The sequence below is a fragment of the Pezoporus wallicus genome, unplaced genomic scaffold, assembly GCF_028554395.1.
Source record: "Pezoporus wallicus isolate ANWC-B61680 ecotype Strahan unplaced genomic scaffold, APGP_CSIRO_Pwel_v1 contig_2910, whole genome shotgun sequence".
Classification (NCBI taxonomy): Eukaryota; Metazoa; Chordata; class Aves; order Psittaciformes; family Psittacidae; genus Pezoporus; species Pezoporus wallicus.
The window spans coordinates 110-23,728 of NW_026642858.1; the positions used below are offsets into that span (position 1 = coordinate 110).

At 39.7% G+C, this 23,619-nt stretch overlaps 1 protein-coding gene across 1 annotated transcript; it reads left to right on the forward strand.

Moving 5' to 3' along the window:
• Positions 1-633: 633 nt before the first annotated feature.
• Positions 634-15,585, forward strand: OSTF1 (osteoclast stimulating factor 1). The gene is made up of 10 exons (XM_057432913.1): positions 634-742; positions 8,468-8,514; positions 9,161-9,211; positions 9,294-9,357; positions 10,400-10,453; positions 11,461-11,568; positions 11,863-11,912; positions 12,029-12,107; positions 12,575-12,673; positions 15,444-15,585. The coding sequence occupies exons 1-10, from the start codon at positions 709-711 to the stop codon at positions 15,500-15,502; spliced, it is 645 nt and encodes a 214-aa protein (XP_057288896.1). The 5' UTR covers positions 634-708; the 3' UTR covers positions 15,503-15,585.
• Positions 15,586-23,619: the final 8,034 nt, after the last annotated feature.

Below are 23,619 nucleotides of genomic sequence, written 5' to 3' on the forward strand. Positions count from 1 at the left end.
GCGCGATGTAGCTGCAGCACGCGGTGACAGTCGAGGTATGCTTCCTTCCAGGCCCCGCCACCGCCCGGTGGAAGTATCCCGGACACCGACCCCTACCGCCAGGACACGAGTTTGGAGGGCCCACAGCTCCCAACACCTCAGCGCCTCTGTGCTAAACGTAACTTTAACCGCTGCTCACAGACACCGGGACAGCACTGAAGGAACCTCCCGGCCCAGGTGCCTTCTCCTGTGCCCCTTCACGGAGCTGCCCGCGGCACGAGGCCGCTGCCACACGCCGCGCACGGCGTGGCTCACAACCCACCGCGGCCGCGTCACGGCTCACTGACGTCATAACCCCCCCGCCACCCTGCAGGATACTCGCCCGCTCTCCTGGGGCCTCGCCGCCGCCGCCTACCGACCCCCGGGAGCGATCCCCACAGCTTCACGCGCCCCTCCGCTGCCCCGCCCCATTGGCTGCCGCCTCCTGCCGCTTCGGGGGGCGGGGCCTCGTCGTGCGATAGGATTGGCTGGGTCCGTGCCTGGGGCCAGCGAAACGTCCGCTGCCGCCACTGGGGAGCGCTGCCTGCAGCCTCCGCCTCCCTCGTTCCGGCACCCTCGCCCTTCATTCCGCCGTGCCTCCGCGCTTTGGTTCGGCAGCCGAGAGAGGGTTACTCTACTCTCAGGCAGACCTCTGCCGCAGCCTCATCTGCACTCCGGCCGTCTCCAGGCATGTCTAAGCCGCCACCTAAACCTGCCAAGCCAGGTAAAGAAGGGCCCCGGCGGCCTGAGCCGCCGTCTGTCCGCCTTCGGGCTCACGGGCCGCGCGCAGCCGGTGCGGATCATCCCGCTGACACGTGTACGGTCTGGGGGTCGGGTCTGAGCTGTTAGAGCAGGGAGTGGGGAGCGGGGCTGCCCTCCTGCCCCTCTCGTTTCCCGCCACGCCACGCTTGCGCTGCATCGGTAGGACAGGCAGCCGCTTCCGCCGCCCTGCCTCCAGCGGCCCCGCCTGGAAGGGGTCATGGAGCTGCCCCGGCCCCGGGTCTGGGTGGTGTCCCGCTCCTACTCTGGCTCGGAAGAAGTTTCGAGAGTGAGCCCCAGCCAGAGCGGGCGTCTGGAGACAGGCCACCCGTGCCTCGCCCCGGCCTGCCCCGTCTGGGCGCGGCCTGGCACTCCGTGCTCGGGCACTGAGCTGCCGAGGGGAAGCTGGCGTAGGCTGGGGTGCATAACCCTCTAACCTGTTAAGAAACAGGCGTGGAAATACTCCGGCGTTTGCCCAGCGATTGCGTGGGTTAGCAATATGTTGACACATAAAAGCGGTTTTATCACATAGTCGCATGATACCTGTGTTCTTCTAACACGGCATCCGACTGCTTCCCACTCTAGTATTCCCTGCAGCCAAACGCTCAGTGTGTCCTTTGACGTTTGGCGTTACTGTGCTTGTCCTTTCTGGTACATTGAATCACTGATATATAATTTTTTTTTTTTCTCCTCCACCCTTTCCAGGTAAATTTAGTGAAAAGTTAGTTGGTGTTTTCCAAACTATGATTATTGATCCCTAAATACATCTGAATTTCAATATTTTGGCACTTAGAGCAATATTTGAAATACTGGTGGGTTTTAGAAACAAATACATAATATGATCGAGTATTTTAACTAGACAACTAATAAAACAAGTTTTTAATTTGAAGCCAAGTAAGTGCAAACCCAGTTTTGACCATCAGCCTTGAACAATATGCAGAAGAAAAGTCTTTCAGAGCTTTCTGAATGTAGAATTTCGTCCATGGAAGAATTTTGTCTGTCCTGCAGTTTGCTAAGCGCTTTCTGAAAAGAGCTTACATGAAATTAGAAAGTAAAGGAGGCATTGCTGTTGCGGACTGTCACTGAAAGCTGGTACTGAGGAAATCTGTGGGTTTCTGAAGGAGTGTGATGTTGCGCTTAACAGCCAAATATGTAAAAAGGATAGATTTTCCCAGTGAAGTTGGTAACTCAAGTTTTCTGATTTGCAAAAAGATGAGTCAGTTTTAATGTAGGATTCTTACAGAGTTAAAGGCTTTAGCCCTACCTAACCTGCAGGAGCTGTTACGCTAACAGTAGATGTGTTATGTCTAATACTAGGTTGCTGAAGTGCTGTTTTGTGGTAGGCTTGATCTGATAAAATGCAGGCTGCCATCAAAAGTTCCCTACCCGCTTCATACGCTGCTATTCCCTTTCCATTCCATTTAGTGATATGGCAAGCTGGTTCCCCTTCATACCCTGCCATTCCCTTTTCATTCCATTTAGTGACATAGCAAGTTGGATCAGTGCTCTGCCTGCTTATGTTACGTTATTTTTGTGTCGTAATGAACTTGCTGAGCTGGTTTACTGCATGAGTGCTTGACACAGCAAAAGGAAGTGGATGGAAATAAATAGCTGAAGAAGGCAGAGGGAGAAAATAAAACTCTTGGTAATGGCTTTCAGAGCAGTAAGATTAATTTTCTCAAACCCCTAATTTTTGAAAAAGTTTTGCAAACTGTTGCTTTTTTTCTTTTTTTTTTTCCCACCCAAAAACGTTTTCAAGAGCAGACTGTCTCCTAGCATACTGTGGAATGTTTCTGTAGTTACATGTCTGGCTTTATTCTGTCTATAATGTCAGTGACGTGTGTGGTACTGTCATTGAATCTTTCAGGGTTATAGACATTAAACTGTCCTGATTAAAGAAAAATACAGGGACTGCTTGTGGTGAAATAGTTGCTACCACAGTGTAATGCTGTCTCTTGGTGGCTTTTAGACTGCAATGGGTGGAATGGCATTGTGCATTTGGTCAAGCTGTGTTAATTAGTCTTCACTGACTTTTATCAGTTATCCAGTCTATAAACTGGGCTATAACTTGAGTCAGGGAACAGCAAACCTGCTTGTCTTGCTGCTGAATTTTTACAGTTCAAGAAGAGGTTGCTATAGTTCTTTCCTTTGTGTTTGTGGGTGGGGAAAAGTGTAGGCCAGGTAGAGATGGAAGGAGATATAACATGTCAGGGAAGTGATAATGTTAAGTAAAATAAATAATCATCCTCTGTATAGCAGCGGATGTTCACTGTACATCACAGGGGTCTTGAACATCAGTGTTCAATGGCTGGACAATGCTTTAGAAATGGGGGCAGGGGAAGGAGATGCGGAGAGAGGAAAACTTAACTGGCTATAGCATTAAGTGTGGTTTTCATCAGTACATGAGAGCATTTGATCTGACAGAAGGCTCCTCTTAATCCTGTGGCATGCACAGCATATTAGGATTTCAGTTACAGAGAGTGGTTTTGACATCAATATGTTTTAGACAGCCATCTGACATGTTTGTCAAGATGTGAGCTAGTATTTTGGGGTCTGTGGTTAGCCCTTGATTAATGGATCATGATTACTTTTCGAGACTTTAAAAAGCTTTTGATTTCTGGTATTTTTATTTTTTTTGAGACTCTTGTTTAAAAAAAAAAGTGCGTAGCTTTGCTTTTCTACTAGGCCTTTGCATTATTACTGTTTTCTGGCTGTATTTTCTATCTAGACTTGCTACTGAACATACAAAAGAGTGGGAGTCGAAAATAGCAAAGACTTTCTTCTCTGTCAGCGTTAGGCAACGGGAGGGTTACCCCTCTGTCTTTCAAGAATTCTCTTGATGTCTCAGACTGCATTGTTCTTTCTCTGCAGAGTTCATTGACTTAAACATTATGTGTTAGATGCTAATCCTGTTTACAAAAGTTACTTACGTTGAACTTGGCAAGCTATATTGGCTTCTGCTATTCGCCTCCTTGAACAGCGCTCTGTCTCATGTTACATTTTTCATTAGTTTTACACAGTGGGCAGCAACCACTCTGGGGGAGATGAAAGTGGTATATTAATGTTTTAAAGAAACCTTACTTAATTTTGTATCATCTAGATAGAGTGAGGTTTGTTGATCATGGCCTAGAGTCCACACAACATTTACATTTTATGGCGAAAGACCAGTCTTTGAGGTAATCAGTTTTTTGAGAGGAAGGGAGGCAGGAGGAAACATAGGTAGTATAAAGGGTTACTCCCTTTAAGTAAGTCTGTTGACCTTCGTTCTGATTTTCTGTAAACAAATGCTATTTGCTTCTTCCACTCCAGATACTGAATGATGCAGTCATAATTGTTCCTGCGCTACCCCAGTTTATCGTCTACACTGGCACCAGTCTCCCCTTTGCATTCTTTTCGACATGTCTCTAAACAGATTCCTACCTTTTTTTGTTTGTTTAATACACCATCCCCCCCTTCCTTCCCTCTAATTTGTATGCCCTGTGTTCACTGTTCACTTCCCCTTTCTAAGAAGCACTGCTTAGAAGTTGATGGTTCTCTAAATAGTGGGAACTCCACTTTTTTCTCTGGAGAGTTGGGAGTTGGGGCAATCCTTAAATGCTGATTGATGTCTGTCTTTACAAAAAGCAAAGCTACAAGCTGCGTCCCTGTAAAACATATTTCCACTAGTTTTATTTCTGCTTGAAAGTTTGGATGTGAAGCACCTTATTTTCTAATTCCTCAGGAAAAAAAAAAAATCAGTCTAACCATAATGTCATTCTAATAAAATTGCATGTCTCCTAACAGATGTGCAGATCATAACATGATGCTAAAGCAAACTGCCAGCATATCACAAGTTATTCTGATCTGCAGCTTACCTCTGATACTGTGACTTGACAAAAAGATTGTATCTTCAAATTGTTGGTATACACTGCCAGGTTGTATACTTCTTTTGCAGGTTCTTAGGCCAGCATTGAGAAAACCAACATGCTGGCCTTTTGCCACCACACTTTCTGTGAGGTCAGGCCGAAGATGCCTCTCACTTCCTTCAGAGAAATTCATCTGAACCTGTATAAAAATTCATACTCCCAGTTACATAGGTTCTGGGAGAAGCCTCTAGAAGCAGCAAAGGCCCTGGAAATCTTAACTGTCCTTTTTCTACCCCATTTTCTAAATCTTAAATATTTTAACTTTTTGGTCTACCTGTTACATGCACTCATTCAAATTAGTTGTTTTCAATCAAGTTGGTGCTAGAGAGAGCAACAGATTCCCTACTGGTTCTGTGCAGTCTTACAGGAGCAAGGAGGAAGATAGCTGGTGACAGCACCAAATTAGCTTGGACCTTTATACGAGTTGACAGACTTGAGGTTTCCCAATTTATCAGTGGGTGACCATGGCCAGTTCCGATTTTTCTAGAGCATAGAAGTTATCCCTGTCTCTGTATTACAGGTACTGATAGTGCTTAGTGATACCCAGCCAGTCTGTTTTTGTAAGTTAATTTTCTGATTTTCATAGTAGTCTAGACCTGCTTACTCTAAATACAGCTATGGAAGATGCTGGATCATGATCAATATCTGATTTGTAGAACCCTGTTTGCATCAATGAGATTTCATTTTGTCTGCAGGTGAAGCAGGATATGAAATACTAACCAAGACTCCTGTTGGTCCCCTGGGTCCAAGCTTTGATAGCACCTGTAATATTGGCTTACTGACATGCTTACTTTCTTAACTAAAATAAATGGTTCTTGTACCAAGTACTGTTTATTTTTTTGGTTGAGGAAGTGATAGAAATTGATGGGTAATGAAATTATCTTCCCTGCTGTTTGGTGCTGGGAGTTCACCTTCACTCAAATGTAATGCTGTGCAGAGATAGATCTATTTTAATTCTCCCCTACCCCCTTCTAAAGCTTCTAGTATTTTCAGAAAATGGTAATTTTATTACTTTGTATTATGAGCACAGCAATGATCTTGTTTCCATTCAGAAGTTGCATATTTAAATTGTTGTTATTGTTTATCAGCTCAGTTTCTTTAATTTTATGCACTTAGCTGAGAGGTCATATCAGAAATCTGAGTTGCCAGTTTCCTTTCCTCACAAAAGCAGAAGAAGTGTGTAGCAGAAGTTATCCAAAATAATTCGAAGGGTATGAGGTCAGCCCAGCCTGATAAAACATTTGGTTTTTGTTGCTGGTTACAGAGAATCATTGGTTTGACTCCTTTACTTCATTGTGTTGCTGAGGGAGGGTTTGCTCAAATTCTGGGGGGCGGAGTTTGTATGCTAAGAATATTTGTATCTGGTTAGTATATGTTACAAGTTAGCTTTTTTATTTGTCAGTTGTTTTGCAGATTTTTAATGCAGATTCCCTGAGAAGGGAAAATACAACGTTGTGGCTAAAGTATGGGATTGAAAAGAAAAAACACTTAAATTTGTCCTTGTGCTTAGGAAAAGTTTTAATGTGGGACACTGTTCCCTATTTGCTGTGTTTTTAAAAGGAATAATCCCCTCTTTACTAATGCTGAGAATTAGGTCATTTAATGTTTGCCTGGTGCCTTGAAGTCTTAAAAAGGTGCTTGTATCTTTTGTGTTCTACTTAATTTTTCCTTTAGAAGTACTTGGGGGGAGTGCAGTTACGCAACTTTGGTAAGTTCAAATGCTAATGTATTATTTCTCTGTCCTACATGAATCCTACAATGTGGTTCGTAGCAAAGTGGTAAAGGTGAGCACAGGAAGTCACCAGGTGATGTCTGACTTTTTGCTTATTCCAAAGGACACCTGCCAATACAAGCTCTAAGTCTGTCTGCATGCTGAGGGATGGGCATTGGTAGATAAAAGTACTTCAAGTGATTACAGGTACTCATATGCCTAGTAAAATACAATTTAACAGCGTTTTCAGGCCTGGGACTCAAGTTTAATGTACCATTTGCATGCTTACATTTTGTTATTTTAAATTTTCTCGGCTGTTTATTTTTTTTTATTTTATTAAAATTTGGCACAAATAACTTCAATGCCAAGGTCTTGTTGTTCTTAGCTCTTCAATGCAGTAACATAACCAGGTTTAATTTAATGTCTGTTTATGAAGAAATATTTAAAAGATTGGTTCCAGTAGTGGGTACTGTTTTACTCCCATGTAAAGTGCTGTAAAATTACAGTTAATCAGGCCTGCAGTTCTGTAGATTAAAATCTGTACTTTGCATTTCATGACAGGAAAATATTTTAGAATGAGTTGTGCTGTGTGTGACACCACAGCTTGACATTTCAGGAAGTAACTCTCTGTTTCAGTTGTGGAGAATTAAAAAAAAAAAACAACCACCACCAACCCCCCCCCCCCCCCCCCCCCCCGAATTGCCTTTTGTTTAAACAACATGTCAGCAATACTTTCATCAGTGTCAGTGTTTCCATTCTTTTTTTCCTTCCCTTAGGGTGTGATAGCTTTAGAAAACCTGTTGACACAGATGCAGTACATTATTACAGGAAACACTATGACATGCACAAATCTGTATTTGTTGCTTTTCCCTGTCATCTGCCATCTTCTCATTTCCCCTTTTAATGTATCTTACTCTTCCCTCTTGCTATCCATTTCCTCCTTTTACTTACATTAAACCTTGAAAATCGGTGGGTGATGGTTAAAGTCGCCAGAGTTGTCAGTGTGCAGTTCTGTCTTGTGTTTATCTGTCTCCCATGTAAGAAAGCCAAGGAGAAGGGATAGTGCTCTTGCATCACCTGTCCTGTTTTGTCATCTGTCTTTCCCTTGTTTGTTTGTTTTTACTTCTTCCCAGCTTCAGTTCACACATTTCATTGTGAAGCTCTTAGATCTAAGAGGTATGTCCTTGGTTCATCATTTCTATACGGATAACAAACAGATCAGAAGTTTCATCCTTTCTTTGGCTGTTGCCACAGTACAGGTGTTTAGTTTTTGAGGCAGAGTCTGAGAAGCGTTGGACCTTTTATGTCTAGGAAATAGCTGCTGTGAGAGAGACTAGTAAGACCAAACTGAAATTTTATGGTGTTATTAAAAAATAAGATCTGGCAAGAGGATGGGATAGTTACAAATCCTAAGCAAAATCATACACACATAGAGAGTGCATGATTCCATTTGCCAATCTAAAATATTTACATGGATTAATTTTATGGTTATAGTCTTACATACACTTAGCCTCCAAAAAGCGTGAGACACAAGGCTACAGAAATGTTTTTCTTAGTAGTTATGCCTTGACATTGACATTTGTAATTTTTCTTAAATGCAGTGATTTCTGTGCTACTGCATTATGTTCCTAATCTGTAACGGTTACAAGTAAGTGTGAGAATATGTTGCAGACATTGGTCAGTTATATTTCTTTATTATTAATTCTGTATCACTTGACAAATCTGAAATTGTTGATAGAAATCTGTGCAACATATATGAGTGTGTGTGTGTGAATATGACTGAAACTACACTTTGCCTCAGAAATTGATGGTAACACTTCAATTGACCTGCATGGTGAGTGTGAAGTCCTTGTTCCTTGACAAGAAGCAGCTTATCTTTAGCTGGTCAGTTGGCCCATTTCTTTTAGAACCTGTGCTGCTGGGGTGAGTCTTTTCATTGTGATTATAATTTTCAGAGGCATTACACAAATTTGTTCAGCCAGCAGCTTCAAGGAATTTACTTGGATTTGAGGGCTGTATCTGTATGCTATGTTTAGAAGGTATGATACTGATACTGATTTTGTTTCTTTTTTAGGGCAGGTTAAAGTGTTCAGGGCCCTGTATACATTTGAGCCCAGAACGGTAAGTGTATCTAGATTTAACTGTTTTGAGAAGCATAATTTTAATCTTGTCTGTAACAACATATTTTTCAGTTCTGCTAGGGTTTTATTCGATATGGTTTATTAGACTTGCTGTATTATGCTTTCAATGAAAAAACCTTTTTGCTGGATATCCTTCTAAATGTGAATAAACCTGGGTGATTAATCATCACTCTCCTTTTTTAAGTACAGCTCTTTTTAAAAGCAGCATACTTTCTTTTCTATTATAAGTTATCTGTAATGTAAGATCAGCAATATACATGGTTTTTTGCTTTTCTTCCAAAGGCAACAAAGATAATTTGAGAACTAAAAGATTTTGTGAACTGAGGCCAGCTAGAAAGGGTATGAAGTTAACAAACACAAGATGTATTTCACTGCTTTTCTTGCACAATGCTCTGTTGGAAAGACCACAGTCTTTTTCTTTAGTTATCAGGAAGGTCACAGATCTGAAAAGTGAGCTGTAGGCAATTCAAACTACAATATGAAAGACTATCAGGACTGTCTAATTGCTGGAGAACTTGAGTTTTTGTTCTTTCGAAGGGAGAGCTGAATGTACTCTGCTTTATCGAGGTATTTGTTTTACCTAAGTACACACATTCATATTTTTGTTTACTTTTTTTCTTTTTAAGCCAGATGAACTGTACTTTGAAGAAGGAGATATTATCTACATCTCAGACATGGTGAGTCTCAGATGTCCCATAAGACTGAGTACTTCTGATATGCAGCATATCCCTTCTAAAATATTTTCCTTATTCTCTGCAGAGTGATACAAACTGGTGGAAAGGAACTTGCAAAGGGAAAACTGGACTAATTCCAAGCAACTATGGTAATGTCTAGAATATTTCCATTTGGCAAGGTCATTCACAATCAAAGGAAATCACTAAATAAAAATGACTGATATACCGATTTTCAAAAATTGATCACAGTATTGGAATTTAAGAGTCCTCTACCAGGGTATTTCAGAATACATCTGCAATATAGGTCCCCATGGTACATCAGCCCTGGACAAGCTGTCTTATATTTTTATTGCCCACAGAAAGCTTGAGTTTGTCAAGTATTCACGTTTCTGCTTGTGCAGGTAACAGCAACAGATGCTCTCATTTTTGAAGGGAAGAACACTTGGATCTAAAGGATAGTTTTATAGACAGCGCACGAAACTGAGGCTTCTATTCTTGGTATTCTAAATCAATGCATTGAAATTTTTTAAGATCTTATTATTAGCAGTATCTTGGCTATATTCCTTCAGTCTTTACATTGTGTTTGTTTTAAGTAGACCTAAGGAGGACAGTGGCAACCCTTTAATAGCTTTGAGGTCAGGAAGCCCTATACAGTGTCAGGTGGCCTCTTACAGAGGTAGATGATCAATACTGGATTGTTAAGTAATGGATATGGACCTGACTGCATATGGACAGGAAGCTAAATCAGATTGTGAGCAGTTCTGTAGACCTTTTTTGATCTGTCCTCTCCCCACCTTCAGAAATGGGACTGCTTGCCATTTTTACTTTTTAATGATTATATTCAGCCCCAGAAAACATTATTTTCTTGGGCATTGCAACACATTAAATATTCCATACCTGTTTGAACTGAACAGAAATGCTTTGTCAGATTCAACTAAAACCACTTTGAAAAGCCATGCAAACAGACAACACAGCACAATTCTTCCAAGTCCTCCTAGGAAATGTAGGCAGGGTAGCAGTTTTACATGACGGATTGCAAACTGGTAATACCTTAGTAATTGTGGTTGCTTCATGTTGTCCCTTCTTCAATAGGAGACATCTTCTGGAATAAATCAAAGTTTTATTCCATGCAGGTGCCCAATATCTATTCAGCTTCAGAAGTAGTTAGAATTTCTCTTTTTTTCATTTCAGTGGCAGAGCAAGCAGAGTCTATTGATAACCCACTGCATGAAGCTGCCAAACGTGGTAAGCGTGATTTGCGTAATGCTATAGGATGATTTGTTTGTTTCTGCCAAAATAATAATATATTTTCCTGGGTTCAGCAGTAGCAGTCAGTTTTCTCCTCCTTGGTAGCTGGTGCAGTGCAGTGTTTGGACTTTTGGCTCGGGAGCAGAGCTGATAACAATGATGTTTTGGTTTGGCCAAGGACTTTGTGAGCCTCATGCTCTGCCAGGGAGGAGGGGAAGCCAGGAGGAAGCAGAGACAGGACACCTGACCCAAGCTAGCCAAAGAGGTATTCCATACCACAGCACGTCATGCCCAGGATGTAACTGAGAGTTAGCCAGAAGAGCTGGTAGACTCCGGGGTTGGAGGAGGTATGGGTCGGTGCTTGGTCGGGCTGGGGGTGCGAGTTATCGGTTGGCTGGTGGTGAGGTGGTGTATTCTCTTCCCTTGTTATTTCCTTTATCATTGTTATCACTGGTGGTAGCAGTAGTGATTTGTGTTATACCTTAGTTACTAAACTGTGCTTATCTCAACCCGTGGGAGTTGCATTCTTTTCGACTCTCGTCTCCGTCCCTCCAGGAGTAGGGGGAGGGCAAGAAGGGGGGGAAGTGAGTGAACAAGTTGTCTGGTTTGGTTTAAACCACGACATATATTTAAAATTAATTTATCCTGTCTGTTTGGTTGTGTGGTATTTTGAACAAGTTATCTCGTAAGTTTTGCAGTTTTTAGAAGCTGAACTCATTCACAGCCTGGTAGAATTGCCACTTTGTGATTTATACACATTGAAAGAGTTTAGTACCATCTATTTAACTATGTAGGGACCTAATAGTCTTCTTTGAGAAGAAGAAAAGGTTTGATGTGACTTGGACTGGTTGTTTTATGAATTATAAGTGTTGCTGCTAATCACTTTTTTCCTCACAAGTTCACAGAAGGACTGACACCCTTCACAAATAACTGGGTGTCTTTAATGGTTCTCTTAACTTTTCAAAGAGGAAAACAAAATCATCAAAACTGAATTTGTCTTTCAGGCAACTTAAGCTGGTTGAGAGAGTGTTTGGATAATCGAGTTGGGGTCAATGGCTTAGACAAAGCTGGAAACACAGCTCTGTACTGGGCATGCCATGGAGGCCACAAAGGTATTGGAGAATTATTTTGAAATAATTGTTCCCTGGTTTTCTTGATTTGCCTTTTCGCCTGTTTGCTAAAAGTGCAGTACTAAATAATAAAGCCAAGATTTTTTAAATGTCATTCTATCTTTTATTTTAAGAAAGGTTAAAGCTTGCTTAATGCAGTCTGACTGCTACAGATTTTCATTAGCTGTTTTCACTCTTTCTTTGAATCTTAATCAGAATTTAGACTGTGAATGCAAAAAAGTCTGTTTTATTTCTGCTAAATTTTTTTGTTCACCCCTCCCACCCTGTTTTATGCAGATATAGTGGATGTTCTGTTTACCCAGGCAAACCTAGAGTTAAATCAACAGGTAGGTTAAACCAGCTGACCCTTGCAGTAGAAGTGTGATGTTAGTCATGCTTGGTACAAGCTGAAAGTTTTTTTTTCTGTATTTTAATCCTGTCGCTTTTCCCTCTAACTCCACAGAACAAATTGGGAGACACAGCTTTGCATGCTGCTGCATGGAAAGGTTATGCAGATATTGTAGAGATGCTGCTGGCAAAGGGTAAAGATCTTCACCAAGGTTTCAACAATCTGTGTGGCAGACTAGACTGCTGAATGTTTATTAATCCGTCTTTCTTTAAGTGTTTTCTGTAACCCAGCTATGGTCCCTAGCCAGCTTACCTGCCTGACTTTGTAAGCCTTGCAGAAGATTGTGGCAGCTGTTTGGAGAATAGACATCTCACCTGCTCAAGATAAATCTCATCCTGCTTTGCAGATAAAGTTAGGCACTTAACCCCAGAACAGCAATGACATCTGCCTTCTGGAAAGGGAAGGCAGCCAGTGAGTTCCCTAGCCAACTGTAGCTTATGGAAGAGCATCCATAGTATTTATTTTACTTCAGAGCAGTACACAGATGAGATTCCCATGTCCATTACCGTTCAACCCATGCTATTGAAACACATATTGTAATGCCATTGCCCAAAAAATATCTGGGACAGTTATTCATTATGAAAACTTTCTATTCTAAAGGGGCAAGAACAGATCTGAAGAACAATGAGAAGAAACTGGCATTAGACATGGCAACCAATGCAACTTGTGCTTCCCTTCTTAAGAAGAAACAGAGTGCAGGTATTTTTTGTTTTGTTATTCTGATACATTCTTTTCCTTTTTAGGAGACACTTAGTATTTTGACCAAGTATCAGTATGCTGATAGCCATAAAATCCATTTGAGAGCAACATGGGCTGAAAGTTGTGTTTGAAAGGGTTCTCTTGAGAGTGCCAGTTCAGTGGAGCTATGATAGAGACCTGTGGTTTATCACGTTCAGTGTGGCTGACTCCATACAAAATGCCATCTTGTGTCAGCAAGAGGCAAAAGAGCTCCAAAGATGTGGAAGCCATAATAGAAGGGGAGGAAATGGAGCACAGACTCTTCAGAGTGGAGAAACAGAAAGCAAGTAAGGATGGAAACTACCTTAAAATCAGCATACCACAAGGGACAAGGTATGAGACTAAAACAATGTGGTATGTTCCCCCTTATGCCTGTCCATTTCTCCAAACTAAGCCAAACGAAGACCAACGGATGCTCCTCTTTCATTTCCTTACTGATACTTTTTCAAAAAACACAGGCAGAGTTACAGCTTATGTAACTGGGATATGCAGTCTAGCAACTGTATTGTCACTGGGCTAGGGAGAGCAGATGGGATGCTAACCTATGGGTGGCTAGGAGTGGGAATTAAATGATAGAATAGATGACCACAACTTTAGAAGGCCAAGAAGAGCAGTTGCAACAAAATTGCTATGCAGCTTTTTTGACAGAGGTAATAGTGGATTTCCCAGGAAACCCTGACAAATTTCTATCAGTTTTGACTCTGGAGAAAGCAGTGATAACAAAGAGCAGAGTTTCTTCTGTTTTCATATTCTTTTTCTAATATTAGTTAATATTCTTTTGAAGCACTTTTCATCTTTGTCAACTGTAGGCACCTGCTACAGGAGTATTCTCTACTCTCATGTCCAGAATAATTGTATTAATGTTTAATTTTTTGCTGCTAGGTAGCTTCTGGTGTGTTTGCTTCTCTCCCTCTAAACTAATTTTGTTTCATGGCTGACTGATTTATCATTCTTATTTATTTCATAGAGTGGTTAGGGTTCGAAGGGACCTTAAAATCATACAGTTTCAGCCCCCTGCCATGTGCAGGGATGCTGCACACTAGGCCATCTTGCTCAAGACTCTGTCCAGCCTGGCTTGAACATTGCCAGGGATGAAGCATTTACAATTTCTTTGGGCAACCTGTTCACCACTCTCACAGTAAAGAACTTCTTCCTTATATCCAACTGGAACTTCATCTGTTACCAGTCTCTGGTACTCTCACATGCTACCTTTTCTTGTATGCCTCGGTAAGAGCTTATGTTCTCAGTCTAACTGCAGTTTTAGTATTATCTTCCTTGTTTGCTTTTCTGTCTTAATTTGGCGTTTTATAATCTCTGTGACACCACTGGTCTGTATCCTTTTCTTGTGTTTTGTATTTTCTCAGTTATTCATTCTTCTGTATGTGTTCATTCTGTATTTCAGTATTTCCAATATCTGTGAGTGAAACAATTGCTGTTTTCCAGAGATTTAGTTCCTATATCAGTAGTCTTCTGTGTCCAGTTTCAAATCTGTTCCTATTTAGTTAGGGCTTCAATCATAGTCATTCTGTGAAACATTTTGTTTTACCCAAGGAAGTTTACTTTGTCTCCATTTAAATTTCAAGTTTTGTGGTTTGTTTGTATACACACACATTCAAGTGTCATGATTGCAGAAGTATATTCTAAGAAATAAAAGTTGTTAAAATCCTGTCATAGAATGCAAAAAGAATTGTGCTCCTGAATGGGGGAACAGTTGTTACACAGAAGAATGGGATTTGTCCTTTCTTGAAGAATGGCCCTTTAGCACAGCACTCTACAGTTTCTTTCTTCTCTTTCCTTTCTTCCTTTGCTGCTTCTCCCATTCAAAAACAAACAAACAAAAAAATTTTTCTCTTAAGCTTCTTTTATCAAAACAGTTGAGCAGGTCGGTTTTAAATTTACTTCTTTTTCCTCTTCCAGAAGCCTAGGATAACATGATTATCACTTCTGTGAATTATGTCAGTCTTGTTATGTGTGCAGATGATATTTTTAATACTTTATTGTAATATGTTATTGCAAAGCTGTGACTGAGTAGGATCTTGTTGTTCCTGGCTCTCAGTAGTATAATATAATACATGTTATATATAACCCATATTCCTGTTCCCATACATTTAAAAATCTGTAGGCAAATAATTATCTGTCACAAAAAGCCCATACTGTTTATCATTGTACAGTCCCAAAGGTTGATGTGGTTCTGCAGGCAGTGCCACATGTCTGGTGAATATACATTAATACTCCTGTTTTCTCCTTACTGTCCTTCAAAAGCTCATAAGTAGATATAAGAAATATTTATTCAGGAAAAAATGTTTGTGAGGAAAAAAAAAGCAGGGGAAAGAACAGGTGAAATGTGTTTTATTTTAAATAGAGAATGGCGGCCAGCTAAGCAGTCAGAATAAAACCATAGGGGTTCTTCCACCAACTCACCAGTCTTTTCCTTTGTGATGTAGTGGTAACATATACAGAAAATAGAATGTAAGAGTTCCAGCTCCGGTTCCAAGGAGCCAGAATATGGCTCTTGAAGGTCACATGTATCTCACGTGTATCTCACATGTAGTAGATGTGATTATTGGCTTAGCCCTGCTTTTGAGATCCAGAGCTACAGCCCCATCTGTGTAGCCCTAACATCTCTAAATGATACAGGAATCAGCTTTCTCAGATGCTGGTTTGCAAGCATTGCAAATGTGAAGCTTTTTATGATTTTATCCTGTATTGAGAGAGCTTTGTTTCTTTCCAGGTACAGTCCGAACATTAAGTAATGCGGAGGAATACCTCGATGATGAAGACTCCGATTAGCTTTTCAGCCTAAAGAACTATATCTTGCATTGCCTATGTCATTCCCAAAACGTGTCTTTACAACTGTAAAAATATCTAACTTAGAGTATTGCAGTCTTCCAGTATAGCATATAAATGAGAGGGTGGTGCTTTCCAAAGGAATAATCTTCATGTGTGCAAGAAGATGCCACATTTTAAATCATAGTGCCTTTGGAATTGTCTTACAGAGGAAGTGTGGCATACCCTTATTGTTGAATGGGCAGAGGACCATCCTCTAAACCCACAGGTTTCATCTCAGGCCTTTCCAGCAAGTGCCTTGCGTCCCTGAATTACGCTCCTTAGACTGAAAGGTCCCTTTGGGATGGCAGGACACTGTTGCTAACGTTTCTCAAAATCTCCCTGGATACCAGTTCCTTTGTGCAGATAATTACTGAAAGAGTCAGTACTGGTTGACAGGCCTGAATACCTGGTTGACATGGCATTCATGCCTGGCATGAATGACTGGTTGACAGGCATCTCGCTGCTATAGAAAGTGACATCTTTTGCCCACATAGAGCCAGGACAAGGTTTGATTTTTTTTTTTTTTTGGTTTGGTTTGGTTTGGTTTGGTTTGGTTTTTTTGTGTGTTTGTTTGTTTGTTTGTTTTGGTAAATCCACCCCTATTCCTTCCTGTACCCCTCTAAGTAAGGGGTAGAATGACATGAAACAGTCTGCCCCTGGACACTTTCGTTGTCTTCTCTATTGCTATGGGCCATATCCCTGAAATGTAAACTCAGGTGAAATGCTTGCTTAAGTCAGGCTTGCTTGAAAAGTGCTCTTAGTTTTGGACTTAGTGATGTGATTCCTTTGCTTTTTAAAGTGCATGATGCTGAAACTATTTGTAGTGAGAGGAAGACAGAATATTTTTCTATTTATCCTGCCTAATTTTTTTTTTTTTTTTACTGATCTCCTGCTTTTATTTTTTAAAAGAGTTCTTATATATTGCCCTAAATTACCTCAAAGCTTAAGTGTGTTTGAAGGAATGAGGGAAGATGTATATTAAATATACCACATGTATCTTTAGAAAAGATACCTGAAATTGAAGAATCACTTAAACGTATTGCTTCTTCCTGTGAATTAAAGAGGACTAAAAAATAAATTGAGCCACTTTTAAGCTTCCCTGCAGAGTTAAAAAACTAAGCACTTCCTTCAGATTGCTTAAATAGCTGCAGCCAAATATACCATACTAAGGGATACTTCCTTGCTGTGATGGTAGTAAGAAAATGTTGCAAGTGTTTGAGATGCAGTCTTATTTTCAATTTTTGTTGCTAACTTTCCTGTTAGCAGCTTTGACAGATTCAGTCCAACACAGCAGTCTGTGATACTAAAAAAGAAAAAAAAATTTAAAAATGGCAAAAAAAAAAGCTCTTAGATTGGGGATAAATGAAAAGCTCTGGTACAAGACTGGGGATAAGTGAAAATCACACTAGGTATTTTAGAAATTAAAAGAAGACTAAAGCACTCTCATTTTAAAAAATACATTGAACCAGATTTTTGTATTTTTATTATCCTGCGAAAGACTAGGTACAGGTAAGGCTTGTTAAATGAGCATTTACCAAAGAAGACATTGTTCAATTGACCAGAACTGTATAAGATGATGGTGTTGCACAAATAGTCACCTGCAAGTATAATTCTGAATTGTTTAAGTGTTAAAACCATACAAAAAATATTTTAGCCCTATGAGATCCTGTGGTCAGCTGAACAGTGATGTTTTATTTTGTGTGAACTTGGAAGGTCCTAGAGAGGAAAAAATAAAAACCAAAGCCACCAAGCTTTTGTCTCTAGCTTTCATTAGAACAGTTGCTGTATGTGACTCATAATAGACAGATACTGTCCTGCTTTACATTTTATCAGCCAGCTATTTTTACTAGCTCAGATTTTTACCACTGTCAAGCCACAGGTTGTGCTTCATGCTGTTGACTAACTTGATGCAGTTTCACTGTGCAAGTGAAAAAGGACTTGTAATAAGTGGCTGGAGAAGCAAGAAGGTTTATGTATCTGTTACATAAGTTTTTTTTCTTGCATAAATGAAGGTTAAAAATCTTCAGTGTGACAGGACATGGAAAGAATAGCTCTTCCCAAATCACCATTTTATCTGTCAAGCTTTGAAGGCAGAGTTTGTATTCAGAAATAACTTAATGTGATGTCATCTGCTGCTGTGGGTTTAGCATCCTACAAATTAATTGCAGCATTTGATTTAAAAATGTAATGTTATGTCTGTGAAATTAGCTGCTGCCAGAAGACCCTGTGTTATTCTGCAGACTGATCTAGGTGCTGCAAGAGAAGAACGGTGAAAGAAACACAAGTTGGGCCTACAGATTGCCTGTGAAGTCTTTACTGGAGTGTCCTGAAGAAGGCACATTTACATTGCAAGGCAGCTAGCTTGTGCCGTAATTTGTTTTGAGACCAAAATTACTACTTTTGTTTTTCCTTCACAACTTTGTTTTTCCTCATGCATCTACTCATCTTCTGAAATACAAACCACTGTGAGACTTTCAGGCAATAAATTTCTTTTTGCCTAACTCTAGCAGTTAAGTTTTGATTAACAAAAAAAAATAAATAAAAAGACTAAAAAACCCCAAGCAAAAACACCAAAGCAAAGTCTTACATGTAGAGGGAATTACAGCTGAAGTAAGACTGATACAGTGACTTACTAGTTCTGCAAACCCACTTATTCCCCCTACTTTTCTCCAGTGTTTGTGTCACTTAAATTTATCTTGGATAAATTTATTTATCTTAGGTAAATTTAAGACTTTCCAAGGACAGCTGCCTTCAGGTTTGTAACAATAAGAAAAACAGGCTTTTAAGAAAGCAGCATAATGAAAGATGTCAAGCTTCTGGTGTCTCCGAACTGCACACTGAAGGATATTCAGTCTTGTGTGCTTCTGGTTGAATTAGCATGTGTGCCTTTCTCTTGAAAATGAGCTGTGTTCCAGTTAGACATGCTGTGCTGTTGGGGATATAAATTATTTATTTGAGTCTTTTTCAAAGTAAATCAGTAAATTTTCTGCTTGCTTCATCAGAAATTAAATGCTAATTCCTTGTTTTCTAGAAGAGAAAATGGGACATTTCCTGAACTGTGTTTAATGTAGTTTTTAATCCCTGTGTAAAACCTTGAAGTTAATTGTGCTGCTTTGCAAGAGCAAAACCCACTTTACTGAATTCAGCTCTTGGATGTCCCAGCACCTGAAATGCAATCTGCTCAAATCAGTTAAGGTCATGTTAAATGCTTAAACTCCGTGGCCTGATTTCTAACACACTTGGCAGTTTAAAACCCTCCTTGTCCCCTGAATCCTAATTTCTGAGGACAACACTGTGTTTCTTGCATATGAGGCTTATATCAAGGACCAAAAATTGCTGAAAGTAGGTTCACCTGACATTGTGATAATTTCAGTTACAAAGTCATGCAGCATACGTCACTGAATTAAGGATTAGTTTTCAGTGGTTACCACCTACTAGTGGAGCCACTGAAATGGAACACAGAGCAGATTGAGAAGTCACAGACTGTTAATCTGTTGCTTTTTCTTGTGACAAGCATAAGCTCAATTTACAAAAAGTGTTTCAGGACAATGTTAGTTGTACTGTACTTTGGTCATAGCAGGAAACGGAAAAAAGCAGAAATGGTTTTGAAGAACTTTAAACAGGATTCTTTAAAAGAAATTAATTTGCTGTAATTTGATAAAAAAATCTGTATTCTCATTTGCTAAACAGGTGAAAAGGTAACAGTTATTTGGTTTGGGTTTTTTTTAAGCAACACAATAAAAAAAAAGTGGAGGAGCTAAAAATAAGACCACAGTACAAAAACAGTTCAGAGAAGCATAACTTTACATCACAAGTTCTGGGGCAGAATTTGGACTGGTGCTAGTGTCTGCTTGTGGCAGGAAAGAAACAGGCACTCATTTACCTGATGCCTGCTGTTTCTGATGCTAAAGATGATGTGTCCAATCTGCCCTTCTCCTAGACAGCTGTATCACTACTTTATTCATATAATCCTAGAATACCAAGTTGGAAGAGACCTCAGGGATCATCTGGTCCAACCTTTCCAGGCAAAGCATAACCTAAATTAGATGTCTCAGCACCCTGTCCAGCCAAATCTTTAAAGTGTCTGAGGTTGGGGAGTCCACCACTTCCCTGGGGAGATTATTCCAATGGCTGATTGTTCTTAATGTGAAATTTTTTTCTCTTGTGTCCAGTCAGACTGTGGCCTTCCTTTAGGCTCACTAGGGCAGGTCTGTAGCACACCAGAGAGTTCTTCTGGAGGACAGATTTCTCCAACAGATCCATGAGCAACATCACTGGAAAAATTAGTGTGGTCCAGCCAGTATTCTCCCCCTCAGTTACATAAGAAGGGGCTACTTCCTGTGGTTGTGAGCAATTCCTGAGGTCAGAGGCTGAGAAACCTGTTGCAAAGATAATGGTTAAGTTAGAATGGGGTTTTTAGTGCATGTGGAATAGCACAGATCTTGCAGGGTACCAATGCTCAGCTGTTCCACATGCATTAAGTTTATGCAGCCAGAAAAGAGTCTATAACCTACCCTTTGAGGATTTCAGGAACTAGGATCTGTAACTGGGAGTTTTTTCTTACAGAGATGGATTATTCAGAATATCTACTGTTTCTTAACTTTAAAATCCATATTTCTTCCTCTTCTTTCCAAAGAGGCTCTTAACTTAAAAGGCTTTAGTGAGGTTTAACATAAAACAGGCATGAAGACAAAATACCAGAAGCAAGTTGGACATTTAGAAGTTTATTGTAATCGTATTTCTGATGTGGTGTTTTGAAGCAAATGTCTGGAAAACAGTGACTATACATGGAAAATAGAGGACCACTGTCTTTAAACTCAGCACAAACCTTTATTTGTTCTCTTGATTTGTCTTGCTTAATATACTGTATTTTTGCAGCTTTTCTGCAGTCACACTTTCAATTAACTTCATGTCTACAAGGACATACCTTAACCTTCTTCAGAGATATTCAACATAAAACTGGAATTAAATCCTCAAATTTTACATCCAAATTTAATATGTCTTTCCTGTTCAGCAGGCTACTCTAATACAAGTAGTTCCAGAGTGTTGGTGATTTACTTCAGGCTTTTTTAACTGAAGGTTTTAATTTTTATCTTTGCATATAATTTCCCTAATGTTGATAAAGTTATGGTGCATTTCACATAATCTGAAATTCATTAAAGAGTAGTACATTTCCTTCTCAGTCTATCAATTTTTACTTCTCTACAAAAGCTAATTTATGCTTTTCCCTAAGCTTTCTTTTTAAGCTCTTTTGCTAGATAATCCCATGGAAAACAACTTACTACTGCCTAGCTGTAAGTTTAAAACAGAAGAGGAACAAAGAAACAGAAAATGTGTCTAGACTTCATGCAGTTACGCTGAAAGCAAGGGCAGTAAACATTTTGTTAATGAAAAAGTTGTGCGGGTTGAGCAGCAGGCATTGTACTTCAGAGAAACTTTACATAGATTGGTTAAAGCCCTGAGCTAGCATTTACTTTGGTTTTAATGACTTCATCTAATCAGGGAACGTGGTCAATTCTGTTAGATGCTGTGAGTACTTTCCTGAAAACTAGTGTCTACATGGAGTTACAACAGTGAAAAGTGACTGAGAAATTGAAATGCTTTTTCTCCTGCTAAGACTATGGAGTGCCCTCCAGTCAGACAAGAATAATTCAAAAGCATCAATCACTGCAGAGGGTGAACTGCTGCCAGTAGTTTCTCATCAGTAGGAAGATCTCTGAAGATGAACAGGTTACACATGGTGCTTTTAACTGCTTGTGAAAATGTTTGAATTATTTCAGCAGGTGTGATGAGGTCATTCAAGTTGAATGAGTTTGAAATGAAAAGCCATTATTACACAGGAGTAAATAGTTTGAAAGGGTCTGGTGGTACTTGTATTTAACTATTCGTCGTTTCCATTGAGTTTTTCCCAAAGCCAGGCTACACCAGCCACAGCTCCAGCAGTTCACTTACCACTTACAAATTCCAGTTTTACTCGTATTATTTTAGTGAATCTCCAGTTTAGTGTTATGTTGCCATTTTAAGGGCAGTTACTGTTAATTAGCCGAGTTCTCTTTGCACTTTTCTTAGTGACACCAGTTCCCTGCAGCCTATGTACTGTTTTTCTTTGCATTTCAGTCTAGTATTTAAAATGTTTAAACGAAATTTTATGCTCATATGCTAGTCTTAGTTTTCCAGTTCAAATTGGGTGACTGAGTGAAGTAAACTGTAGCCCCCTGCTTGCCTCAAGTGACTGGATTTCCTTCAACAGTTAGAAGTATCTTGAAAGTTAAAGACAAGGGAAAAAGAAATTGAAAACTGAAGCTAGCACATGGACTTTATAAATTTAATATTTTTGTTGACCTGTGGGTTAGTGAAAACCCGTGTCTCCTCAGATGTAAAAAGGTAAGAGTCAGTGCAATATAGCATGTTTGCATATATGGTAGGAAGACAAGGTATTTAAGAACCTGCACACCAATATAATCATATTATTGTTGTGTAAATCTAAATTTCAGGGAACCTGAAATTGCTCTAAGCCAAGACTTGCTTAGGTTTGTGATTAGCCATTTCCTGCATCTCTACATTTCAAGATACGCTGCATCTCCTTAGAAACATTTTTCAGCTCATTTAATTTCATAGCCTACCATTACTTGGAAAGATGACTTAGTTCTCACTTTTAAAGGCAGAATAGACACAGGCAAGGCATGACATTCCATTTTCAGTTATGTTATTTTTATTGGCTGTTGCAAATGCAACCATTTGACACAGTCCTAACCAGCAGACTGTTATCCTGGTCAATCCTGCACTACAGTGGATAAACGAGATTGTAATAGGACTAAGTGAAAAGTAGGGTTTGATTGAATTTTTTCCAAGCATCAGAAATGTGATAAGGGCAGGCCATGTAGGTTTTACATACACTCTACATGCAGTCTCATGCTCTACCCACCATCAGGACCATGCACACAGATATCCCCTTCACTAATAATACACAGCTATGCTTCACCACAGGTCAACAGAAAGCATTCCTATCTGATGTACTTCTCTTAAGGTCACTATTTGTATTTTCATCCTGAGGCCTTTCAAGAAAGACTATAGACAATGGCCAGTATGAATTAGTTGAAGGAACTATATCAATGTTGGCTGTCTTACAGTAAGCACAGCACAAGATTTAGAAAAACCAGGAGAGTTAATGAAGAATAATAATATGAATATTAAAATTCATTAATATCAGCTGTTAATATATATACAATGAAATATTTTCCAGTTCCTTGATATGAAAGTCTATTAACATTGTTAAGGATGAGTATTTAAAGCTGGAACATAACCCTAAACACTAGAAAATTCCAGGCAGACAGAAGAAAACTAATGTGTCCATACACAAGAAGCAAAAGCAGCACAACTGCAGTAAGCGTGCAGAAGTTTGATACGATGGAGTTCATATAGACAGTAAGGGCTAGCAGTGTAAAACTGATGGAGTGTTAGCCTGAATGTCTGATGGTGCTATCTTTGAGGATTACCAGTTTTCAAAACCAGCATATCTTTTCATACAACGTATAACTTAATGTCACATTATATTCTTATTCACAGTTATAATACAGGATGTGCCTACTAACTAATATATCAGAAAAAGGTCTGTTTTGGCGAAGATCTGTTAAATGCTGAAGCATATGGAACACCAATTATTTAAAAATTTGCAGTCACCATTGACCAATTCTGTGGATGTAATTACAACTCATGAGACAGTAAATAATGATGCAGTTTATTGTTTCATAGAATGGTTTGTGTTGGAAGAGACTTTAAAGCTCATCTAGTTCCCTGCTGCTGTAGGCAGGGACACCTTCCACTAGAGCAGGTTGCTCAAAGCCCTATCGAACCTTGCCTTAAACACTGCCAGTGGTGGGGCAGCCACAGCTTCTTTGGGCAACCTGTGCCAGTCTCTCACCACCCTCACAGTAAAGAATTTCTTCCTCATGTCGGATCTAAACCTCCACTCTCTAAACCTTCATGAATTTATGAGTATCTATTCAAATGAAGTGGTTTTTAAGAAAGCCATAGGCAAAGTTATGCACTTAGGAAGTAAGAACTAAAAGAATACAGTT